This window comes from Scyliorhinus canicula, chromosome 5 (genome assembly GCF_902713615.1).
Source record: "Scyliorhinus canicula chromosome 5, sScyCan1.1, whole genome shotgun sequence".
Taxonomy (NCBI): domain Eukaryota; kingdom Metazoa; phylum Chordata; class Chondrichthyes; order Carcharhiniformes; family Scyliorhinidae; genus Scyliorhinus; species Scyliorhinus canicula.
The window spans coordinates 204,187,462-204,214,287 of NC_052150.1; the positions used below are offsets into that span (position 1 = coordinate 204,187,462).

At 47.5% G+C, this 26,826-nt stretch overlaps 1 protein-coding gene across 1 annotated transcript in view; it reads right to left on the reverse strand.

The window, feature by feature from the left end:
* Nucleotides 1–1,260: 1,260 nt before the first annotated feature.
* The window catches only part of dnajb6b (DnaJ heat shock protein family (Hsp40) member B6b), a 170,422-nt gene continuing 144,856 nt past the window's right edge, over nucleotides 1,261–26,826 (reverse strand). Inside the window, exons 9-10 of the mRNA XM_038798376.1 lie at nucleotides 23,660–23,866; nucleotides 1,261–1,450 (exon numbers count right to left, since the gene is read on the reverse strand). Coding sequence (XP_038654304.1) covers nucleotides 1,368–1,450; nucleotides 23,660–23,866 — 290 coding nt within the window. The 3' untranslated portion in view covers nucleotides 1,261–1,367. The remainder of the gene's footprint in view (nucleotides 1,451–23,659; nucleotides 23,867–26,826) is intronic.

Here is a 26,826-nt window from a genome sequence, read left to right on the forward strand (position 1 = left end):
CCTTCCTCGTGATAAGTAACCTCCCTTTACTCTCTACCAAATGCAATACACCACATTTATCCGTGTTGAACATCCTTTGCCAGTTATCGGATCGTTCTACAAGTTTATTAATGTCCTCCTGCAATTTGTTGCAGTTCTCCTTCGTATGAACTATCATCCCAGCTCCATCCCACAATTTGGTGTCATCCACTAATTTAGCAATTGTTTTTATTCTAAAGCGCTAATTGGAGGAAGATTTTTGACAAGAAAAGTAGAAAAACAAACTACTCAATTGCTCCAATAGTCTCTGGGGGCTACCTCCCAACTTCGATAAGTGTTAAATTTGTATATCCCACACCAAAACCTGTCTGTCCATCACCGTCAAGCTTTACTGACCTCGATTGATTCCTGGTCTCCTCAAATATTAAAATTCTGCTGTTCAAATCACACCATGCCTATCCCTATAACTTCCCCCAATTGTGCCCCAACCACAAAAGGTGGTCTAAATCTTCTGATTTGGAGTCTGCCAAATTCCCCTTTCCCGTTACCTGCACATGGCAATTGTGCCTTCAGCCGCTGGGGTCTTTCCGTCTCTGCTTCCTCCGTGAGATCCACCTAAATCTCCTTGTTTGGCTCAGTATCCGTGTTTCCTCATGCCACTGTAGTGCCTCAGGAAGGTATTTCCATGTGGCGGGTGCTTTATATATGCATATCATAGAATTTACAGTGCAGAAGGAGGCCATTCGGCCCATCAATTCTGCACCGGCTCTTGGAAAGAGCACCCTACCCAAGCCCACATCCCCACCCCTATCCCCATAACCCAGTAACCCCACCCAACACTAAGGGAAATTTTGGACACTAAGGGAAATTTAGCATGGCCAATCCACCTAACCTGCACATCTTTGGACTGTGGGAGGAAACCGGAGCACCCGGAGGAAACCCACGCAGACACGGGGAGAATGTGCAGACTCCGCACAGACAGTGACCCAAGCCGGGAATCGAACCCGGGACCCTGGAGCTGTGAAGCACTTGTGCTAACCACTATGCTACCGTGCTGCCCCGTGACTTTAGACATGTTATTGTTGTTGTACTAAATAAACATGGATTTGTTACTCAGTTTTGCCTGAACCCTGGCTGAGGCACATCAGACTTTGGGAAATCAGAGCGGTGATTCCATGATCAGGCTTCATCAGGAGTAAGTGCTAAATTAACAAATCAATAAGTTTATCATTTTGCTACTTCACAAAGCTATGAAAAAAAGATCACAAAAATAGAAAACACTCACATGCTGTGTCATGTTTAATTCACATCCTGTAAAGCTATATCAATTAACATGAAAAATAAGTGTTTTCTACTGGAGGTCAAAGATCATCCACTGCGCCTTACAACTAATGTTTCACTTTTGCTGTCTTTTTCTTCTTCAGTTCTTCCCTGTGCCGTTGCTTCCTCCGCTTTCCTCCTTCCTTTTGGCCTGAGAAAACATTGGTGCAGCAATTTATCAAATGATAAAATTATAATATTTACTGCAGTTTACATTTTGTCATTAATCTATTACTACGAGACTACATGGCTCAACAGGTTGATACCGCTGCACATATGAACTTATTCGTGAATGTGCAGGAAACCTAAAGTTTAATCTTCGCAATAATGGAAAATAAATGCACATATTTAAATTGTCACGCAGAATTTGAGGTTAGATAAAACTTGATCCATATGTTTAGTATTCTCATTGTTACGGTATGGCAGGTGATAAGTGCCAAGCTTCCCAAATCCCAAAGGGATATTTGAAACAGGCTGCCACAACAGCCTTGCAATTTGTATATTATGAGGAGTCATCTGAAGCCAAGTTAAATGAATTCCAGACCACTAGTGATGATTTTTAATATTAAATTTAAACATTTGTTGAAAAATAAATAAAAATAATACCGCTACACAGTGAACAATAATTTACAAACATTTGTAATCAAATAAACTGAGAGCTAAGAACCCTTTTTGATGGCAACAGCCAATTATAGATTTTCTCATCCAGAAACTCCCAGTATCATTTCAGTGCCCTGCTGATCTTAGGGGAAATCTGAGATAGCTTCTTCTCTCTGGGGGTGGCTGCAAAACTTGTTCTCTGCTTTAGCTTCAACACTGTCTTGAGTAAAATTTCACAGCCACAATCAATAGCCTTCAATCACACTTTAAATACATTTTCCCCTTTGATCTTCTCTAACATTTCTACAATCCTTTCAAAATTCCTCTTCACAAAATTGATCAACATTTTTTTATTATTACTTTATGGCTGCTAAGTAAGCTTACTATTTTGCCTCATACATTTTCAATCTCCCAATTGTATATGTTTCCTTTGAAATCCATCAGTCAACTTTAAAACACATCTCTGATCTGCCTAATGAAAATTCCTGGTCAAGCTGCTTTCCTGGACCCCTGTCCATTACCATTTCTCTTCACAGCTACTTTATTGATGTTTTGCAGTCTAATTGTCTCCAGTTTAATTAAAACCAATCACACCCATACTCACACACACAAGCTTGTCTCCCAGTATATGACAACGATATTGCAAAAAAAAATTTTTAATTTGCTCGCCTCATTGAATTTCTTTTCAAATTGGTGCGGATTCTTTGTGTTCCTAACTTTGTGGCTGTGTCCAGCTGTTTCAGTAGCTTCAGCAACAGAAACCTGAAAATCTGCTGCATTGCATTTGAAAGGCTCCAACCACTGTGTCATAAGAACCTAAGAACTAGGAGCAGGAGTAGGCCATTTAGCTCCTCGAGCCTGCTCCGCCATTCAATGAGATCATGGCTGATCTTTTGTGGACTTAGCTCCACTTTCTGGCCCGAACACCATAGCCTTTACTCCCGTTATTCTTCAAAAAACTATCTATCTTTATCTTAAAAACATTTAATGAAGGAGCCTCAGCTGCTTCACTGGGCAGGGAATTCCATAGATTCACAACCCTTTGAGTGAAGAAGCTCAGTCCTAAATCTACTTCCCCTTATTTTGAGGCTATGCCCCCAGTTCTGTTTTCACCCGCCAGTGGAAACAACGGCCGCAATTCTCCGCTCCCACGCCGGGTGGGAGAATCGCGGGAGGGCCGCACTGGCACCTCCCGCGATTCTCCCCCCCCCCCAAAATGGCGTGTTGCACGGCATGCGCGGCTGACATCATTAGGCGCGTCGGCCGCGTCATTCTCGGCGCGCCGGGCCTTGACGCCAGCGACAAGGCCCGGCTGCCGAGATTCACGGCATGGCCCTCCTAGCCACCCGGCGGGGGGAGAACAGGGGGCCAGGAGCGGCATCCGACGCCATCGTGAACCTCTCCGGGTTTCACGACGGCGTCGGGCCTGGCGGAGAATTCTGCCCAACCTGCCCGCATCTATCCTATCTATTCCCTTCATAATTTTATATGTTTCTATAAGATCCTGTAGCCACCTGGGGTGGCCACTGCCCAACACAAAATGGAAGATTGCAAGGAATGCAGGGAAAATGGACATGTTGTAAAGCAAGCAGCTTGCAAAGCGATTGTATATTGGGATGACTGCAGAAACCAGTTTTGACTGTTGCAGAAACCAGACAGCACTGTGAAAAGAAACCAGTTAATATACTAATGAGGTGATACCGGGCGATCCCCAGCCTCACGGTAGCATGGTGGTTAGCATCAATGCTTCACAGCTCCAGGGTCCCAGGTTCGATTCCCGGCTGGGTCACTGTCTGTGCGGAGTCTGCACGTCCTCCCCGTGTGTGCGTGGGTTTTCTCCGGGTGCTCCGGTTTCCTCCCACAGTCCAAAGATGTGCGGGTTAGGTGGATTGGCCATGCTAAATTGCCCGTAGTGTAAGGTTAATGGGGGGATTGTTGGGTTACGGGTATACGGGTTACGTGGGTTTAAGTGGGGTGATCATTGCTTGGCACAACATCGAGGGCCGAAGGGCCTGTTCTGTGCTGTACTGTTCTATGTTCTGCAATGGAAACAAGTTAAACACAGATCGATACATTCTATGGAAGGCCAGACCCTTTGGCGCCAGAGGAGCCCAAAACAATAAGTCCCAAGAACCGCCCCAGCGACCGAGGAACTGCCCCATGATTGGGGGGTTCAAACATATCGATTGGGAAGAGACCCAATCGATTCCAAGCAGGTAAAGGAGTCCGCCCAAAGGGGCGCGGATCCCCTGGGACCTATAAAAGAAAGGTCCCACACATGGTTCAGTCTCCTGTCTCCTGTCTCCTGCTCCAACCTTCGGACAGCAGCCACCAACAAGTAAGTGCCTCCCAACGACCGCTACCAGAGATAGGCACTCCTGACCCCCTTTTCAATTGATACCAATCTGAAGTCTGCAGACCAGAGCAGAGCAAGAGGCCTTGTTCCCTGACCCAGCAGTTCCTTCGAGATAAGTATTAGTTGTTTAGTGGTAGGAATAAGTTTAATCCTTTTAGCGTGTGCATGGGTAGTTATTATAATTGTATTATAATAAACTCTAGTTGTTTGGAGTTACTAATTGGTGTACGGTTTTATTGCTTTGAACTTCACCTTGAAGCTTGTGGCGGTGTCTTAACGACACCTGGCGACTCCAGAGCTTAGAACAGAAACAGAGCCAAATTGAGTGTTAAGCACACTCACACAGAAGTAGCAACAATCCCCACTATATTTCCACGCTCACTTGTTTGAAAAACGGTGCAAGCCATAGAAAAAGATAAGGAAATTATCTAGACAAAAATGGGAATGGTAGTCTGTTCTCAATAAAAAAGCCTTCCTGGTTCCAAAATCCCCCAAAAATCGAGAAACTAAATGGAAAGGATAAGTTTCAAACGAGGTTGGGGGAATGAGTAGAGTTCTGGGTCGGAATTCTCCGGCCGTTCACTGGCGGCGGGATCGTCTCTCCAGCGGGATTGTCTGGTCCCGCTGGCAGCACAGCCTCGCCCGCAGCTTCAATTGGAAATCCTATTGACAGCGGCGGGAGCAGAGAATGCCTGATTGGGGTCCACTTGCCAACCAATCAGTACTCTCTTCTCAAGAAGTAAAAATTGTTGTTCCTTGACATTTGGTATTCTTATCAATGTCCTGATGAGTGTGAAAAGCTTCAACATGTACCTTTTTTTAGCGATTCTGCACAACCAAATGACAATTTGAATACTGTTATGCAGTCCGTGGAACCATAGATGGCACAATAGCACAGCGGTTAGCACTGTTGCCTCACAGCGCCATGGTCCCAGGTTCGATTCCCGGCTTGGGTCACTGTCTGTGTGGAGTCTGCACGTTCTCCCCGTGTCTGTGTGGGTTTCCTCCGGGTGCTCCGGTTTCTTCTCACAAGTCCCAATTGACATGGGGCGCGATTCTCCGCCCCCCTCGCCGGGTGGGAGAATAGCGGGAGGGCCTCCCGACATTTTTCACGCCCTCCCGCTATTCTCCCCCCCCCCCACACCCGCCCCACGCCACGAATCGCCGCTCGCCGATTTTTACGGCGAGCGGCGATTCTCCAAGGCCGATGGGCCGAGCGGCCGGCCCTTCACGCCCGTTTCACCATGGCAGCAAACACACCTGCTCGCTGCCCTCGTGAAACGGGCGCCAGATGCCCGTTTGGGGCATCTAGAGGCCCAATTGGCACGGGAACACCACGACTGTGCTCGGGAGGGGACAGGCCCGCGATCAGTGCCCACCGATCGTCGGGCCAGCGTCCAAAACAGACGCACTCTTTCCCCTCCGCAGCCCGGCAAGATCAAGCCACCACGTCTTGTCGGGCGGCTGAGTAGAAAGACGCCAACTGCGCATGCGCGGCTGACGTCATCGGCCACATCAGCCGCCATGACGCTTGACGTGCGGCCTTGATGACCGTCGTCAAGGCCGCGCCGCCATGACGCACAGGGCCGCGCTCCTAGCCCCGCCCGGGGGGGAGAATCGGCCCCGGAAGTGGCCGTGAAGGCTGCCGTTGGTCACGGCCTGTCCCACGGCAGCCTTTACGATTCTCCGCATTTGCGGAGAATCTCGCCCATGCTGTTTGGTGAATTGGACATTCTGAAGTCTCCCTCCATGTACTCGAACAGGCGCCGGAATATGGCGACTAGATGCTTTTCACAGTAACTTCATTGCATTGTTAATGTAAGCCTACTTGTGACAAGAAAGATTATTACATTATATAGAAGCATAGAATTAATATTGCGCAAAAGGAGGCCATTCGGCCAATCGAGTCTGTACCGACTCTCTGAAAGAGCACCCTACTTAGGCCCACTCCCACATCCTAACCCTGTAACCTCATAACACCCCCTAACCTGCACATCTTTGAACATTAAGGGGCAGTTTATCACTGCGGGCTGTGTTTTAGAACTGTGGTCCTGTGGGTTTTTTTGTGACAGATTCTCCTTGTATCTTTTAATCACAAAGAAAAGCCTCAGCTACACAGTCTCACAGCTCACACACTTATATTTCAGATTATGCAAATTGGCAGCTAATTTTAGTTTCATAGAATCCCAACAGCGTAGAAGGAAACAATTTAGCCCCTCGAGTCTGCACTGACTCTCTCAAAGAGCACACTACTAGGCCCATGCCCCCACCCTATCCCCATAACTCCACCTAACCATTTGGACAATAAGGGGCAATTTAACGCGGCCAATCCACCAAATCTGCGCATCCTTGGACTGTAGGAGGAAACAGGAGCACCCGGAGGAAACCCACGCAGACACAGGGAGAACATGCAGACTCCGCACAAACAGTCACCCACTGTCAGAATTAAACCCGGATCCCTGGCACTGTGAGGCAGCAGTGCTAACCGCTGTGCCACCGTGCAGTGGATAAATACCATGTATACATTTATTCTCAGGAAATGTGTGATGTTGAGATGCATTAATTGGCCACCCTTAATGGCACTGAGAAGACGGCGATAGGCTTCACAAGCAATGGGTTGTCCAAATGCTGAGCCAATGACTAGACCTCACTAAGCAGTAAATCATTTTTTTTATAAATGTTTTTATTCAGTTTTCGTATTTTATATTGAACAAATTACAAATTGTTAGGAGAGAGAAAAAAAAAACAAACAAAAACAAACACGCAAAAATTAACATACATATTTACAGGTAAGCATCTTCGTAGTAGTAACTGCGCCCCCCCCCCCCCCCCCCCCCCCCTCAACATGTTTATTTAGCTTGGTTTTGGGCCTTAGCTAGCCCTCGAACCCCCGTAACGAACCTGTAGCCCCCCCCCCCTCCCGCTACCTTCCCCCGACTATTCTTCCTCTTGTACATTGGCCACAAATAGGTCCCGGAACAGTTGCATGAATGGCTCCCACGTTCTGTGGAAGCCGTCGTCCGACCCTCGGATGGCAAATTTGATTTTCTCCATTTGGAGAGATTCCGAGAGGTCGGACAGCCAGTCCGCAGCTCTGGGCGGTGCTGCTGACCGCCAGCCAAACAGGATTCTACGGCGGGCGATCAGGGAGGCAAAGGCAAGGGCATCCGCCCTCCTCCCCAGGAATAGATCTGGCTGTTCTGAAACCCCGAAGACCGCCACTATCGGGCATGGCTCCACCCTCACTCCCACCACTTTGGACATTACCTCGAAGAAGGCTGTCCAGTACTCCACGAGTCTGGGGCAGGACCAGAACATGTGGGCGTGGTTGGCCGGGCCTCTTTGGCACCGTTCACATCTGTCTTCCACCTCCGGGAAGAACCTACTCATACGGGTTCTTGTTAAGTGGGCTCTATGTACCACTTTTAGTTGCGTCAGGCTGAGCCTTGCGCACGTGGAGGTGGAGTTGACCCTATGCAGTGCTTCGCTCCAGAGTCCCCACCCGATCTCCATCCCCAGGTCGTCCTCCCATTTCCTCCTTGTTGCGTCCAGTACGGTGTCGTCCCTATCTACCAGTCGGTCATACATGTCACTACAGTTCCCTTTCTCTAGGATACTTGCGTCCAGTAGGTCTTCCAGTAGTGTCTGTCGTGGCGGTTGTGGGTACGTCCTTGTCTCCTTTCGTAGGAAGTTTTTGAGCTGCAGGTACCGTAGCTCGTTCCCCCCAGCTAGCTGAAATTTCTCTGTCAGTTCGTCCAGTGTTGCGATCCTGTCGTCCGTGTATAGGTCCCTGACTGTCAGTGTCCCCCCGTCCTGCCTCCACCTTTTGAAGGTGGCGTCGGTCAGTGCTGGTTTGAACCTATGGTTGTTGCAGATGGGAGCCCTGTTCGACATTTTGGTCAGGCCAAGTTGCTGCCGCAGTTGGTTCCAGGATTGGAGGGTGGCTGTCACCACTGGGCTGCTGGAGTGTTTTTTGGGTGGGGATGGGAGTGCTGCCGTGGCGAGGGCCCGGAGGGAGGTTCCCATGCAGGAGGCCTCCTCCGCACGCACCCACTCAGCTTCTGGCTCCTGGATCCATCCCCTTACTCGCTCGGCTGTTGCTGCCCAGTGGTAGAATTGTAGATTCGGGAGGGCTAACCCTCCCCTGGTTTTTGTTTTTTGTAAGACCTTCTTTGGGATCCTAGCATTTTTACCCCCCCATACGAACGCCATGATGAGTTTGTCCAGCGCTTTGAAAAAGGCCTTGGGGATGTAGATCGGAATGGATCTAAACAGGAAGAGGAACCTGGGCAGTACGTTCATTTTGATCGTCTGAACTCTCCCCGCGAGGGAGAGCGGGAGTGTGTTCCATCTTTGCAGGTCCTTTTTAACTTCCTCCGTCAGGCTGGTGAGGTTCCATTTGTGGATCCCTTTCCAGTCATGGGCTATTTGGATCCCCAGGTAGCGGAATTTATGTCGGGCTTGTTTGAACGGCAGCCCCTTTAGTGCTGCCCCCCCCCCCCCCCCCCCCCCCCCCCCCCTTGCGGGTGTAATGGGAAGATCTCACTTTTGCTCATGTTGAGTTTGTAGCCCGAGAAGGCTCCAAACTCTTTCAGGAGCACGATGATTCCGTCCATGCTGCTTTGTGGGTCCGAGATATAGAGGAGCAGATCATCCGCATAGAGTGAGACTCTGTGCTCTCTACCTCCCCTTCGGATCCCCCTCCAATTTTTTGCTGCCCTGAGCGCGATTGCTAGCGGTTCGATTGCTAGTGCGAACAGCAGCGGGGACAGTGGGCATCCTTGTCTGGTGCCCCTGTGCAGCTGGAAGTATTGGGAGTTGGTATTGTTGGTCTGTACACTCGCCATGGGAGCGTTGTACAGGAGCTTTACCCAAGCTGTGAACCCTGTTCCAAGCCCGAACCGCTCCAGTACCTCTATGAGGTATATCCATTCGACTCTGTCGAAGGCCTTTTCTGCGTCCAGGGAGACGATCACCTCTTGTGTTCTCTCCCCGGAGGGGGTCATTATCACGTTCAGCAGGCGCCTGATGTTCGCGGTCAGCTGTCTACCTTTGACAAAGCCCGTCTGGTCCTCTGTGACCACCTCAGGTACACAGTCTTCTAGCCTTTTGGCTAGGATTTTGGCCAGTATTTTGGCGTCTGCATTCAGCAGAGATATGGGTCTGTATGACCCACATTCCGTTGGGTCTTTGTCTTTCTTAGGTATCAGCGAGATTGAGGCCTGTGCTAACGTGGGTGGCAACGTGCCCCTAGCTAGCGAGTCTGTGAACATCTCCCGCATGTGCGGGGCCAGCGCTGTCGCAAATTTTTTGTAGAAGTCCGCCGGGAATCCGTCCGGTCCCGGCGCCTTCCCCGCCTGCATGGAGCTAATGCTCTCCATGCTAAGCAGTAAATCATATAGTCAATCTGGAGTCCTGGGGAGTCCAGCTGGAGGGATCGACTCCATTTCCTGAAGTGATCAAGTTAGACTTCGACAAAAGAAATGTTCAGCAGCTTTAAATTTTTTATATATATATTGCTACACACAATGGGTGCAATCTGCCGGAAAAGTTTTGAGGTGTGGTAGCAAGTGGATACTGCCACACTTCAATAATGCTGACCTGGCCTGACTGCTGGACACGGTGCTGTCGTGACAGGATACCCTGTACCCACGAGAGTGTCGGAGGGTGGGCCACAGGGCAGCCAATGCTGCCTGGGAGGCAGTGGCAGTGACGTCAACGTGGGCATATAACCAGGAGGGCTGCCACCCAGTGCCGCAAGAAGCTAAACAACATCCACCGGGCAGCATGGGCGAGTTGGCATCGGCCCCCGGCACCGGTCTCGCCTGCCACCCCCGGACGCACCCCCCGACAGCCCTGCAGTTGCCACCTTCATAATACCGCACCTGTGCCCCAGCACACCCTGGCACCCACCTGAGCAACCCACCCTTGCCCAGCGATATGCACACACCTGACCCCTGCCATATCCCCGCCCCACGATGCATGAAACCCTGGGCTCACAATGCTCTCTGTCTGTCCCCGTAGGAGATGTTGGCCCACCACAGATGGGATAGGGCCCAGATAGGCGGCGGGGTGCCAGACTTCATTGTCATCACCCCCTAGGAGGAACAGGCCCTGAAGGTTTCGGGGTGGCCACAGAATCACAGAATTTACAGTGCAGAAGGAAGCCATTCGGCCTATCGAGTCTGCACTGGCCCTTGGAAAGAGCACTCTACCTAAGCCCACACCTCTACCTATCCCCACACTTCCACCCTATCCCTGTAATCCCACCTTACATTACCTTTGTTGGACACTAAGGGCAATTCAGCATAGCCAATCCACCTACCCCTGCACATCTTTGGACTGTGGGAGGAAACCGGAGCACACGGAGGAAACCCACGCAGACACGGGGGGAACGTGCAGACTCTGCACAGGCAGTGACCCAAGCCAGGAATCGAACCTGGGACCCTGGCGCTGTGAAGCCATTGTGCTAACCACTATGCTATCGTGCTGCCCAAGGATAGAGCATTTACCAGCATCGAGCTTGGCCTGTGCCTGGAGGTGAGTATCCTTCGGTCCCCACCCAGATGACCTGTCACACGTGTGTTGTTCATGCCAGACATAATGGTCCTTCCCTCTTGCCGACCACATGTCCATTCTCTCACAAGACCTCTATCCGATGGTCCACATGTTCATTCTCTTGCAGGATCTATAACCGACAGTGCTGGCCCATCCGGGGTGCCCCCCCCCCTCCCCCTCCGACATCTAAGAGAAGACCCCCCTCCCCCCCCACCCCCACCCCCACCCCGCAGTAAATGTGGCCCTTCTCAGTGCTGCCCACATCCCGAGAACAATTAATTAAAATTATCCTCTCACCAACTGCGGCTTAGCTTGAAATCTAACTCGGACAGGCAACTTACAATCACTTATAAACTTGAAAAAATCTACACCAATAAAGAAGAATGTTGATGTCGTCAACATTTGCTCCAGTTAAAATGGCATGATGACACAGATGTGGCTATGATAATCGATGAAACATGCAGAAATTCTCCATTTAATGAACACAATAGGGCTGGTTTAGCTACTTCTTACTGCCAGCAGGGAGCCTGGACAGCTCGCGACGCACATCAGCAAACCATGAGCAAAATGCCGGTGGGCTGGTACTGCAAGCCGAGTGTGTAAATTATCCCTCAGCTACTGATGTTAAATCTGCTAAATCCTGTGTGCAAATCAGCAGAGATATTACAGAAATAAACCTGCCTCGCACATCATTGGTTAGCTGCGGGGACCATCATTTTAATTAATTTGTTAAACAAAAAGGCTCAGTCTTGCGGTCACCAAGTAAAAACCAGGAGGAACATGTGTCTGAAGATTATAATGCATCAGCATTTAAGCTTTTACACACTTGTAGCCAACTGAGCCAAAAGGTTGTTCCCCAAGCAGTGCACTGTCAATCGTTCCAACAGTACGAATGAGATTTTCTCTCGAACCGGACAGGGATTCCTCGGCCTTTTGGCTAATATCAGGTGTAGGGTCAAGTGCGACATCAGGTATAATAACTGTTCTTGTGAGCTTGGAACTTGTATATCTCTCTTTAGTGGGGACCATGAATTGGATTCAATCTGAATTGTTTTTTGGAGCAGGCAAGGAGGTGGATTGAGGGCTTGCCCTGTCCACTCTGCACATTGGCTTTGTAACTCTGAGAAAGAAAATTTTAAGAAGACGTGTTGCTCAATTCAAACAATGGGAAACCACCGCTTGTCGCATGAGGGCTGAACGTACGAGTGGCCAATTCTGGTGCCTTCCTAATTCTCCACTTACAAAGTGCCATTTGCTCTAAAATACATATTTCAGGATACTAGTAAACAAAATGCGATGGTCACAAACGTATACATCTATTTATACATTAAATATCTCTCTGGCATGGTCAAGTGTCCAATCGGCCTTTTTCTTAACAAGAAAAAAAAGCCTGACTATTTTTTTTATGTCACTGACTCCAAGAATAACAGCTGGCAGAGAGCCTCCATCATCTTAGAATGTACATTCAAAATGACTGCTGATCCTGTGGGGTGAAAGATGTTTTTACACTCAGGGACTGCAAAGCTTTTGAAGTCCCCAGTGAAGTAGAAAAAGCTTTTTGAAAGCTGCAAAGGAAATTCAGATTAGTAGGGGTTCAAACGTGACAGCAGAAATCAAAGCGAAATAGTAAATTTAGGTCTGGTCCTCAGCTGCAATTTTAAAAAGGAAACACCTTTCACTCACAGAAAACCCATTCCTGTTGCTCACAGCGCCACTCATCTCCCTGCCAATAGCTCGATCTTACAAATAAGGATGGTTACACCACGACTACGTGAAGTGTCTATGAAAATCAAAGTTAGGTCTTTCAGAATGAAAATCGGAAGCCATTTCTTCACACTAAGGGTAATGGAATCCTGAAATTCTTTCACCAGAAAGGCTGTGAATTCTGGAGTAATTGAAGCTTTTAAGGCTGAGATAGTTTTTTGTCAGGTGAGGGTATCAAGGAATGCGGAGCTCAGGCAGGTAAATTAAGTTGAAGCATTGAAAATGAAATGAAAATGAAAATCGCTTATTGTCACAAGTAGGCATCAATGAAGTTACTGTGAAAAGCCCCTAGTCGCCACATTCCGGCGCCTGTCCGGGGAGGCTGGTACGGGAATTGAACCGTGCTGCTGGACGGCTTGGTCTGCTTTAAAAGCCAGCGATTAGCCCTGTGAGCTAAACCAGCCCCTGATCGGCCAACTGATGATGGAGCAGGCTTGAGGGATTGGATGGGCTACTTCTGTTCCTTTGCTCGGAGCGCAGATTAATTAAATAATAATAATCTTTATTGTTAAAAGAAGGCTTACATTAACACTGCAATGAAGTTACTGTGAATAGCACCCCTAGTCACCACCCGTTCGGGTACACAGAGAGAGAATTCAGAATGTCCAAATTACCTAACAGCGCGTCTTTTGGGACTTGTGGGAGGAAACCAGAGCACCCGGAGGAAACCCACGCAGGCACGGGGAGAACCTGCAGACTCCGCACAGACAGTGACCCAAGCCGGGAATCGAACCTGGGACCCTGGAGCTGTGAAGCAACAGTGCTAACCACTGTCCTGCCGTGCCGTCCTATTAACATCACAATGCAAATCCCCTGTTAGAAAGAGAGAATGTGATCATCAAAACTCAAGATGGGAGCTGAACATTGGTGACTGATCATAAGGGAGAGGGGTCAAGATTTTAACTTGCATGCCATCTCCTTAACAAGCCTACCCCAGTGACATGGTACCACCTTATTCTGTTAAGAGAACTCTGGGTGGGAGATAACTTCTCTGAGCTTCAATCAAGGGAACTGTGGTTATCCACTGAAACTTTGCCATTGGCTTCTAAAGCTATGGCAATTGAAGTGCATCTGATTGATGCCCTACAGAAAAAATATCCTATTAATTAAAACCAAATTCACCTAAATCTTATTTTTCAAACTTAAACCACATATATCAGTGATTAAACAGCATCAAGGCAAAATGGCATCAGCAATTTGTAAATTCAGTGCAATGTTTAAAAAAAGGAGCTTGCAGTATCTACTCAGGTATATGAGATTTGGAATGTTATGTCATTGTTTGGTGACTGAAAGTAGGGGACATCTTACAAGTGAATCACTGTAACTTACTCTATGACCTTCCACTTTACAGCAGATGGTGGCATGGTGACAATGTCACTGGACTAGCAATCCGGAAACTCAGGCTAAACTCTGGGGGCATGGGTTCAAATCCTACTTCGGCAACTGATGGGATTTAATTTCAATTTGGTTGAAATTTAGAAGCTAGTCTCGGTCAGGGAATCACCACAGTGCAGAAGGAGGCCATTCGGCCCATCGAGTTTGCAGCGACCCTCCAAAAGAGCACCCTACCTAGGCCCACGCCCTGACCCTATCTCAGTAACCCCACCTAACCTTTGGACACTAAGGGACAATTTAGCATGGCCAATCCACCGAACCTCCATATCTTTGGACTGTGGGAGAAAACCGGAGGACACCCACGGAGACACGGGGAGATCATGCAAACTCCACACAGTTACCCAAGGTTGGAATCAAACCCCAGCACCTGGCGATGTGAGGCCGCAGTGCTAACCACTGTGTCACCCGCAGCCCACTGTAATGGCAGCCATGAAACTATCATTGATTATCATAAAAACACATCTGGTTCACCAGTTGCCCTTTAGGGAAGGAAATCTGCTGCCCTTACCTGGTCTGGCCTACATGTGACTCCAGACCCATAGCAGCGTGGTTGCCTCTGAAATGGCCCAGCAAGCCAGTCAGTTCTCGGGCAATTAGGGATGGGCAACATAAAGCTGGCTTTGCCAATGATTCCCATGAAAGAATTTTTAAAAACTTACCTGGTCTGGTTTGGGCATTCTGCCATCTCTGATTCTCAACCACCCGCTCTCCTATTTTATACTTTCATTTCCCCCACTCAGATTTTCAATTCCCTGTTAACCTGTCTCGGTCACAGTTTCCTCCTCACCTCTGTGTGGAGATGGGAGTTTGGTGACCGATAGCAGATGATACATGTGGGTCAAAAGATGTTGGGTGGCGTCTTACATGTAATACGTGAGCATACACAAGGCTACTGACTTGGATCACCATTGTAGCATTTGTGAAAACCTGCAACAATCTTGGAATTGAATAAGCAGATGATAACATAGATTATCCACATTTAACAGTATTCTCGGTATTCTTTCCGTTGTGTTTTGTACATTTCAAACATGACAATAATTTGATATTAAATATTTTTCCATTAATTTACATGGCTGCTGGAACTTGATTTAATGGTGTAAATGCCCTGGGCTTTCTAAAAATGGTAAGAAGTCTTACAACACCAGGTTAAAGTCCAACAGGTTTGTTTCGAATCATTAGCTTTCAGAGCACTGCTCCTTAGGTGAATGAAGAGGTAGGTTCCAGAAACATAGATGTAGACATAGATGCCAGACAATGCTTTGAATGCGAGCATTTGCAGGTAATTAAGTCTTTACAGATCCAGAGATAGGGGTAACCCCAGATTAAAGAGGTGTGAATTGTCTCAAGCCAGGACAGTTGGCAGGATTTCACAAGCCCAGGCCAGATGGTGGGGGGGTGAATGTAATGCAACATGGATCCCAGGTCCTGGTTGAGGCCATACTCATGTGTGCGGAACTTGGCTATAAGTTTCTGATCTGCGATTCTGCGTTGTCGTGCGTCCTGAAGGCCGCCTTGGAGAACGCTTACCCGGAGATCAGAGGCTGAATGCCCTTGACTGCTGAAGTGTTCCCCGACTGGAAGGGAACATTCCTGCCTGGCGATTGGCGAACGATGTCCGTTCATCCATTGTCGCAGCATCTGCATGATCTTGCCAATGTACCACGCTTCAGGACATCCTTTCCTCCAGCGCATCTCAAGCGTTCTCCAAGGCGACCTTCAGGACGCGCGACAACACAAAATCGCCGAGCAGAAACTTATAGCCAAGTTCCGCACACATGAGTCAACTGGGAACTTGGATTCATGTTGCATTACATTCGCCCCCCACCATCTGGCCTGGGCTTGTGAAATCCTACCAACTGTCCTGGCTTGAGACAATTCACACCTCTTTAACCTGGGGTTACCCCTCTCTCTGGATCTGTAAATACTTAATTACCTGCAAATGCTCGCATTGAAAGCATTGTCTTGCATCTTTGACTTTGTCTATGTATATGTTTCTGGAACATACCTCTTCATTCACTTGAGGAAGGAGCAGTGCTCCGAAAGCTCCTGATTCGAACCAAACCTGTTGGACTTTAACCTGGTGTTGTAAGACTTCTTACTGTGCTCACCCCAGTCTAACGCCGGCATCTCCACATCATATCTAAAAATGGACACAGATCTCTCCCAGTCAAGCTAAGTGTCAGTATGAAGGTAGTTTCAATCGTGAGTACAGAGACTCTTCAGAAAAGGGGTTCGAGAAACCAAACAAAATCCACTGCCGAACACACTACATCACCATCTTACCATAATTCAACACTATCATCAATCATTATTCTGAGCGTGCTGGTATAAACAGGGCATTTTCTGAAATTTATAGATGTGTAAAACCACCGTGCACTCTCTCCCATCTCTCATTCAAATCATTTTGCACTTTTTAAAGTTTAGTTTAAGTTCAACCAGCAGGTGACCTTTGCTGACCTCACCAAATACTGAGGCTGCATTTTCCCATAATCTCTTCCAGATGGAAGAATGTAAACAAATTTAGAAATAGTGATAGAATCCCGACAGTGCAGAAGGAGGCCGTTTGGCCTATCCGGTCTGCAGCAACCCTCCGAAAGAGCACCCTACCTACACCCAATCCCCACCATATCCCTGTAACCCCACCTAATCTAACCTTTGGACACTAAGGGGCAATTTAGCTTGGCCAATCCACCGAACCTGCACACGTTTGTACTGTGGGACTAAATTGGAGCACCTGGAGGAAACCCATGCAGACATGGGGATAAAGTGGAAGGTCCACACAGGCAGGTCGGAATCCGGGTCCCTGTCGCTGAGAGAGAGCGGTGCTAACTACTGTGCCCCCTGCCGTTAGCTGACTGTTGGTTCATAAAGTGGTCTGTGGTAATACGGCAGGGTTGTAGAGTCACAGAGTCATAGAGGTCTACAGCACAAAAAGGCTCTTCAGCCCATCGCTTCTGCACCGGTTAAAAACAAGTAATCCTAAGTAATCATGTTTTCCAACCCTTCGACTTGTATACCTTGGCATCGCAAATGCACATCTAAATACTTCTTAAACGTTATGGGAATCTCCACCAGCCTTTCAGACACTGACTTCCAGATTCTCACCACCCTCAGGTAAAAACATTTTTCCTCATATTCCCTCTAAACCTCCTGCCCCTCATCTCAAATCTATGCCCCCTGGTAATCAATCCCTCCACCAAGGGGAAATTTTTCTTCCTGTCTACTCTATCTACGTCCCTCTTAATTTTATACATCTCAATCATGTGCCCCCCCAGTTTCCTCTGCTCCAAGGAAAACAAACAGTCTATCCAACCTCTTTTCATAACTAAAACTCTCCAGTCCAGGCAACATCCTTGTAAATCTCCTCTGCACTCTTTCCTGTGCTGGCATCATATCCCTCTTATAATGGGTGGCACAGTAGCACAGTGGTTAGCACTGTTTCTTCACAGCGCGAGGGACCCTAGTTCGATTCCCATCTTGGGTCACTATCTGTGTGGAGTTTGCACGTTCCACCGTGTCTGTGTGGGTTTCCTCCAGGTGCTCCAGTTTCTTCCCACATATTTAGAGGAGATGTGCGAGGCAGGTTTTTTTACACAGAGGGTGGTGAGTGCCTGGAACGCATTGCCAGGGGAGGTTACATTAACAGCAGATACATTAACTGCGTTCAAAATACATGGATGGATATAGAGGGATACGGCACTAGAAAATGCTGAGGGTTTTGGCCAAGGTTAGTATCATGACCATACAGGCTTGGAGGGCCAAAGAGCCTGTTCTTGTGCTGTATTGTTCTTTGTTCTTTGAAAGGTCAAGGAAGGGAAGTGTCGGAGTTGGATCATGTGAAGGTGATAGAGGGATGAAAATTGGAAGCAAAATTAATACATTTTTCCAGGTCCAGGAAGGAACATGGGGCAGGATTCACCGATCAACGACAGAGAATACCCGATTCTGACCAAATCGGGGGCGGAGCTGTTTTCGCGATGCTCTGCCCCCTCCAAAGCGGCATAGAACATAGAACATAGAGAAATACAGCACAGAACAGCCCCTTCGGCCCACGACGTTGTGCCAAACTTTTGTCCAAGGTTAATCATAGATCATAGAATTTTGGACACTAAGGGCAATTTATCATGGCCAATCCACCCAACCTGCACATCTTTGGACTGTGGGAGGAAACCGGAGCACCCGGAGGAAACCCACGCACACACGGGGGAGGATGTGCCGACTCCACACAGACAGTGACCCAAGCCGGAATCGAACCTGGGACCCTGGAGCTGTGAAGCAATTGTGCTACCCACAATGCTACCCTGCTGCCCTTAAAAACAAATGAATCTACACTCCATCATTCTACTATAATCCATGTACCTATCCAATAGCCGCTTGAAGGTCCCTAACGTTTCCAACTCAACTACTTGCACAGGCAGTGCATTCCATGCCCCCACTACTCTCTGGGTAAAGAACCTACCTCTGACATCCCCCTATATCTTCCACCATTTACCTTAAATTTATGTCCCCTTCTAATGGTTTGTTCCACCTGGGGAAAAAGTCTCTGACTGTCTACTCTATCTATTCCCCTGATCATCTTATAAACCTCTATCAAGTCGCCCCTCATCCTTCTCCGTTTTAATGAGAAAAGGCCTAGCACTCTCAACCTTTCCTCGTATGACCTACTCTCCATTCCAGGCAACATCCTGGTAAATCTCCTTTGCACCTTTTCCAAAGCTTCCACATCCTTCCTAAAATGAGGTGACCAGAACTGCACACAGTACTCCAAATGTGGCCTTACCAAGGTTTTGTACAGCTGTATCATCACCTCACAGCTCTTAAATTCAATCCCTCTGCTAATGAACGCTAGGGGTGAAATTCTCCCCCCCCCACGACGGGTGGGAGAATAGCGGGAGGGCCTTCCCGACTTTTTTGACGCCCTCCCGCTATTCTCCCCCCCCCCCGCCGAAATCCCGACACGAATCGCTGCCGCCGTTTTTTTACGGCCGGCAGCGATTCACAGCTGTTAGAAGGGCCGAAGTCCCAGCCCTTTACGACCTTTTTACGAACGGCAAACACACCTGGTCCTGCCGTTCGTAAAAACGTCGTGACCACCTGGAAAAAAATAACCATGGCACCGATTGGCACGGCAGTACCACGGCCGTGCCAAGGGTGCCATGGGCCCGCGATCGGTGCCCACCGATCGCGGGCAGCGGGCCCAATGCCCGCGCACTATTTGTCCTTCCGCCGCCCCGCAGTATCAATACGCGGGGCGGCTGAGGGGCAACCCGGACCGCGCATGCGCGGGTTTCGCGCAAAAACGCGATGACGTCACCCGCGCATGCGCGGGTGGAGTCTTCCCACCTGCGCATGCGCGGCTGACGTCATATGACGCGTCAGCCGGCGCTAAGTCCGACAAGCGGGCTTAACGATTTTCGTTAAGCCCGACTTGTCGGAGCCTCCGACGTCGGGCTGCTAGCCCCGACGGGGGACCAGAATCGGTCCCCCGTCGGGAAGGGGCGCGATGCCGTAAAACCCGCCCGGGTTTTACGGCAGTTTGACGATTTCTCCCGTTTTGGGAGAATTTCGCCCTAGATCTTTCAAAGATCTATGAACATAGACCCCAAGATCTCTCTGCTCCTCTACATTGCGAAGAACCCTACCGTTAACCCTGTATTCCGCATTCATATTTGTCCTTCCAAAATGGACAACCTCACACACCAACAATGTGACTGCTCTTTTCCTATTTCTGACTTCAACCCATACTACCTCAATAGGCAGATCCTCCTCGAACTGCCTTTCTGCAGCTGTTATATTATCTCTAATTAACAATGCCACCCCCCCACCTCTTTTACCATCCTCCCTAATCTTGTTGAAACATCTATAACCAGGGACCTCCAACAACCATTTCTGCCTCTCTTCTATCTAAGTTTCTATCTAACTTCCCGTACCAGCCTCCCCGGACAGGCGCCGGAATGTGGCGACTAGGGGCTTTTCACAGTAACTTAATTGAAGCCTACTCGTGACAATAAGCGATTTTCATTTCATTTTTCATTTCAGTTTCCGTGATGGCCACCACATCGTAGTCCCAAGTACCGATCCATGCCTTAAGTTCACCCACCTTATTCCTGATGCTTCTTGCGTTGAAGTATACACACTTCAACCCATCTCTTTGCCTGCAAGTACTCTCATTTGTCAGTGTTACCTTCCCCACTGCATCACTACACGATTTGGCGTCCTGAATATCGGCTTCCTTAGTTGCTGGACTACAAATCCGGTTCCCATTCCCCTGCCAAATTAGTTTAAACCCTCCCGAAGAGTACTAGAAAACCTCCCTCCCAGGATGTTCGTGCCCCTCTGGTTCAGATGCAACCCGTCCTGCTTGTACAGGTCTCAACTTCCCCAGAATGCACTCCAATTATCCAAATACCTGAAGCCCTCCCTCCTACACCATTCCTGCAGCCATGTGTTCAACTGCACTCTCTCCCTATTCCTAGCCTCGCTATCACGTTGCACCGGCAACAAACCAGAGATGACAACTCTGCCTGTCCTGGCCTTTAACTTCCAGCCTAACTCCCTAAACTTGTTTATTACCTCCACACCCCTTGTCCTACCTACGTCGTTGGTACCAATGTGCACCACGACTTCTGGCTGCTCACCCTCCCCCTTCAGGATCCTGAAGACACGATCCGAGACATCCCTGGCCCTGGCACCTGGGAGGCAGCATACCTTCCGGGAGTCTCGCTCGCGACCACAGAATTTCCTATCTATTCCCCTAACCATTGAATCTCCTATTACTATTGCTTTTCTGTTCTCCCCCCTTCCATTCTGAGACCCAGAACCAGACTCAGTGCCAGAGACCTGGCCGCTGGGGCCTTCCCCCATTAGGTCATCCCCCCCCCAACAGCATCCAAAACGGTATACTTGTTTTGAAGGGGAACGGCCTCGAGGGAATCCTGCACTGTCTGCCTGGTAGTTTTCTAACCCCCTCTGCCTCCCGGATGATCCGAAGTTCATCCAGCTCCAGCTCCAGTTCAAACTGGAGTATACTTCAGTAGAGGCATACTCGGGCGCCGTATCGACGGCCTCATCGAGGCCCACCCACCCAGGTGCTCCGCCACCGGCTGGCCAAGTTCCCAATGGCGTCGGTCATGTGTGGTATCATCCGTCGAGAACTCGGCATGGTGGCTGCGGACTCAGTCCAGCAGCCGCTGCGGCCACGGTCCCGGCAATTCTCTGGGCCGTATCAGCAGCTAGAGCCGGGTGCTCTACGCTGCTCGGCTGCTAGCCCCCAGCCAAACGAAGGATTGCTGGCCGTTTTGCACCAAATTCTCAGCCGTAAAATGCCACCGTTCCCACGCCAGGGTGAGGGCATAGCCTCAGAATCGGAGAATCCAGCCCATGAAGCAGTTGAGGCTCCTTCATTACATGTTTTTAAGGTAAAGATAGATAGTTTTTTGAAGAATAAAGGGATTAAGGGTTATGGTGTTCGGGCCGGAAAGTGGAGCTGAGTCCACAAAAGATCAGCCATGATCTAATTGAATGGCGGAGCAGGCTCGAGGGGCCAGATGGCCTACTCCTGCTCCTAGTTCTTATGTTCTTATGAAGTAGCACCAAAACAGTTGTCAATGTACCGATAAACAAGTTGTGGGATGGGGCCAGAGTATGACTGGAAGAAGGAATGTTCCACATACCCCATAAAGAGACAGGCAAAACTGGGACCCATGCGGATACCCATAGCCACACCTTTGGTTTGGAGGGGATGAGACATGTTAAAGGAGAAATTGTTGGATGAGGGGACAAGTTCTGCCAGATGGAGGAGAGTGTTAGTGGATGTGGATTGTTTGGGCCTCTGTTCGAGGAAGAAGCGGAGAGCCCTCAGACCATCTTGGTGGAAAATGGAGGTATAGAGGGATCGGACATCAATAAAGAGGAGGCATTTAGGGCCGGGGAACAGGAAGTTGTTGCTATGATGTATAGGATTGGAGGAATCACAAATGTAGGTTGGAAAGCACTGGGCAAGAGGGACAAAACATTAGCTCCCTTTTCTCTCCACAGATGCTGTCAGACTTGCTGAGATTGTCCAGTATTTTCTGTTTTTGTCTCTGAGTGAGCACTCTCTCACACCCCCACGATATCCCCAGACTGTCACCCAAGGTCCCTGGTGCTGTGAAGAAGTAGTGCAAACCATTGTGCCACCCCGCTACCATGCACATGCACATTTGCACATGCTTGGTAGCCCAGAGATTTTTCAAGGCTCTAGTACAGGGGTGGGCAAACTTTTCCGTGCAAGGGCCACATTCAGAAATTCATAATTTTAAAGGGCCGCATAGTATATTAATTAATAGTCCCGGTTGTAACCAATTAGCGTGCGGCATATACCTCAGCGCTTCCCCCAGCGGCATCCTGCCTTTAGCCCTCTTTTTCTCTACTTTTCAAAAATAGCGCTTCACCCGGTTATGATTCTGGGCGCCTCATATAGAACATAGAACAGTACAGCACAGAACAGGCCCTTCGGCCCTCGATGTTGTGCCGAGCAATGATCACCCTACTCAAGTCAACGTATCCACCCTATACCAGTAACCCAACACCCCATTAACTTTATAAAAAAAATATTATAAAAATTTAAAAAAATTTTTTTTCTTTTTAATGACTTGATCTTGGTGGGCTGCATAAAGACCTTTGGCGGGCCATTGTTTGCCCACCCCTGCTCTAGTATTTCTTCCTGTACTGGCACTCATCAAAAAACTTTGAATTTGATATACAAATGGAGCACTGGTATGAAGCACTTTCAGAAGCGTCTGCACATTGATAGTTAAGGAATAACATTTTTCCAAGCATGGATTAGCATTGCCTTGGGAATGATGGCCTGCTTTAGTAATGTGCCCTGTGCTCACCACCGACCGAGAGGGGCCAGAGCTAGCTTCTCCCAGATGAAGGCCAGCACAGTGAATAACACGGGGAAACCGCCTCTGGAGAATTGCATTTCTTATTGTCATGGCAGTGTCCCTTTAAGAAAGGTTTTTGTCTTAGCACAAGGCTTCAGTGATGTCATTGTGTGGGTGGAGCTGGGCTGTGGCTCTGTGAGCTGTTTTTAGTTTTGCTTTCACATTTGGCTGCTGTGGACTCAGACAGAGAGCTGAAGTGTTTTGGCCTGTCTCTCTCTCTATTTTCATTTAAAATATCTGTTCCAGTAAAAATCACCTTGGTGGTGGCTTTAGATATTGTTTGCTTTCCGCGAGGGTTTAAACCTGCTATTGAGACGGGATCAGAATCTCAAGAAAAGCCAGTCTTATATAGTGAGACTACAGAGTGCTGGGTTCGCCTTTGAAAAGGGGTTTTTGGTTTATGGGATTTTGCTTTTGAATTTAAGGGGGAATCCATTAAGTGTTATACATAGATTACTGTAGCTGGGGGGTGCCTTTATGTTTGTAATTGATAAAAAAAATTCTTGCTGTTTGTTCATATAAATGTTAATTAAGTTCTTAGAATAAAGCTTATTTTGATTAAAGTGTCCAGGAAGACTGTTGAATGACACCTGAAGTGAAGGCTCTTGTGCTCATCCTAGCCAAATTCAACAAAAAGTTATAGGTCAGGTGAACTCCATAATACACTTTGCAGTTTTTAAACCCTGGCCTATAACATTATTTTGATCAATTTGCCCAATTACACAACAGTGTTTTCTCTTTCCCGTTTTTGGATACACACCTGCTGGATTAGAAGTGGCTCCTTCGTCGGGAACACTGTAGACCATTGCTGGCGATCCAACATCCTCTCCCTCATCAATGTGATGGTCGTATTTCGGGTAGGACATGGGATGCGGCCGTGAAGAACGGGTGTAAGACGAATGACCCGGCAGGGCATGTTGTCCTCTCTGTCTAAGCTCTGTTGCTAATGCATGTTCGTCTTCAACTCCTGAAACAGAGCAATAATGCACAGTGCAAATTATATTCAGATTGGAACCAGGGAATTTTGTTAGTAGAGAATCACTAAACACCCTCACTAACATCGAGACATGTGTCACTTCTCTATTGGGAACCCCGAGTTGGAAGATTGTAAGTTCACGTCTCACTCCAGGAGTCAACTTTCAGTGGATGCAGAATATCTTATATTACAGCATCAATTGCACTACAAAGTATAACTTTGGCTGTAAAGTGCTTGCGCAAGCCTTATGTCATGAAAGATGCTATACAAATGTAAGTCCCTTTTTTTAACCTTTCGAATGAATTCGCGACCAGCTTCTTAGAAATAAAACCTCAAAATCATGGCTTGCAACATCAGTGTATCAACTCTTAGGATGACATTCATTTGTCCACCATTTAATTTTAAACAGGTCAACTGCATGTTTAAATAATGGACAAATAATGTCATAAAAATGTCAAGAATTCTTATGTTGAGATTACACTAATTAATTTTTTGAGTTACGTGGAATTGTTTTGAATTAAATTTAAACAACTCTTGGCAACTAACTGTCAATTACCAGTTAACTGGTGCATTCGCCATATCAATGCCTCCACCAATCAGAGTCCACTTGCCAACCAATGAGCACTCTCTTCTCGTGCAGTACAAATTGTCATTTGCAATTTGGTTTTCTTGCAAATTATCCTGATGAGTGTCAGATGAAAAATTTCGACAATGTACATATTTTTTCAGCAATGCTCAAGTTCGGTATGACCAGACGACTACTTGTAATAGATTCAATTACATAACCATATGATTTATGCAAATTGCATCATTTTAATTAATTATTCACTCAGCCATGCTTAATCTGTATAGAAAAAATGGAAAATGTATCAGCACAGAAACAAACTACTTAAGATTTTACTATTTGCATTTTTCAGAGACGACAGTAGATCATTCAAAGCTCCACTTCAATAAGACGATCTTAAATGAGTTGGAGTTGCAAGCACAATGGTTAACTTTGCGCATTTTGCAAAGCTAACGAAGGTGCTGCACACCAAAGCAGAACAGCGTAAGCCATAGAATCCTTAAAGTGCAGAAGGAGACTATTCGGTCAACCGAGTCTGCACCGACCACAGAATTGAAATATACCTGGTATTTGGGCAGACAGGTAGAAGATGAAATTTAACGCAGATAAATGCAAGGTGCTCACAAATCCAGATTTAAATGGAAAGGGGTTACGTACATGGAACCAGTGAGATCAGCAATCAGCTGCTGATTTTATGATTTAAACGGCGCTGGAAAGACTGACAAATCTTTCACCTTAGCTTGAGCAACAGAACTAGGCAACACAACCTGCGTTTGAAGGGAGTGCAATTGAATACCATTATGTCAAAGTCCCAATGATATCTGTGGACCGGGTGCCCTTTGGGTCCAGTAGGAGCAGTAGGTATTTATTAATTCAACTGCAAATTAAATAGATTTCTTTCAGGAGGTCGTATTTTGGGATCCAATGTATGAAGCATTTGAGTCAGGGCATGAGCTAAGAACAGCATGATTGGGAGCAACAGTTGATTTTGTACTTAGGGTTCCCACAGTTTTTGGTGACTGGTATTCTCCTTGCCTCCTTTGTATGTCACATGCACAATGATTGCAATTAATAATGTCATTATCACTGTATCATGTGACTACCAGGATTGTAGAAGGGGAACTGGGTGGACCTTGGTCTTTATTTGTCCTGCAATTTCCCTGTTCCGTGTGTTTTTCAGTGCAAGTCACTGTAACTCCCCTCCCAGACAAATGCTGCAATTGTCATTCTATAGTTGGATGAAAATTAATATCATTATGCCAAATGGATGGTGTCGGATGAACATGGTAATATTTGTTTTTACCGAAGGAAGGGAATTGTTTTAATAATTGTGAAATTGGGATGTTTCATTACTGTTTGGAAGCTACAGATGAGAGAGGCAAAGGACTATAATATAACCTTCTCTATAGTAGTCTTCACTACGTAGTGACTTTTGTGGCAAACCAACAATTCATTTGATTAGGCTTGAGAACTGATGCAGACATCAATTCCCTACACAACAAATCCATTGATCACCCTTCCACACTTATTCTTTTAGAATTACTCGCTCTTGCTACATAAATCTTGCATGTGCCAGCTGGAAGTTCTTTTCTGCCACATTAAACAATAAGCAGGGCAGCTATCTTTAAATTGTCAAAGAACCTGTATACAAATGGATCGACTGTCCCAACTTAATCTCAGCAGATTTACTTTCCAAGTTGCAGACGGCTGTGTGATCCATGTGCCAGGGACTAACAGCGCTAGTACTGGTCTTGGGTAGTATAAAAGCAACCAGTGTCCTGACAATGGCAAAAGCAATGCATGCCGATTGTCCGCAGTATGTGCTTAGTTCGTCCATTCACATATTAGTGGCTGTAAGCCAGTTACGACAAGCACTAAAATATACTTCCTCAAATAACAAAACAAAAGAGAAAATGCATATTGTAATTCATTTTGTTATTTAAAGGGAGCATGATGCATTGGAGTATTAATATAGGACTTCCTACGTTGACTCCCAGTCAAGCAATGCCTCAAATTCTCATCCTTATTTTCAAGTGGCTCCAGGGCCTCTGTGACATCCCCCAGCCCGACAATCTTCTGAGATCTCTGCACTTCTCCAATTATGGTCTCTTGCGCATCCTTGATTTAAATCGCTTCAATTTTGGCCTTCCTTCCCTGAACATTGCTGCCTCTCTCTTCTCCTTTAAGACGCTTCCTAAAACTATCTCTTCAACCAAGGTTTTGCTCATCTGTCCTAAGATCTCCTTAGGTGTATCGATGTCAATTCGTATTTGCTAATGCTCCCATGAAGTGCCTTGGGGTGTTTTACTACACCAAAGGCGGTGTATAAATGCAAGTTGTTGTTGTTGTTGTTGGGTACATGTCTACAATCTGCCAAACTGGAGTT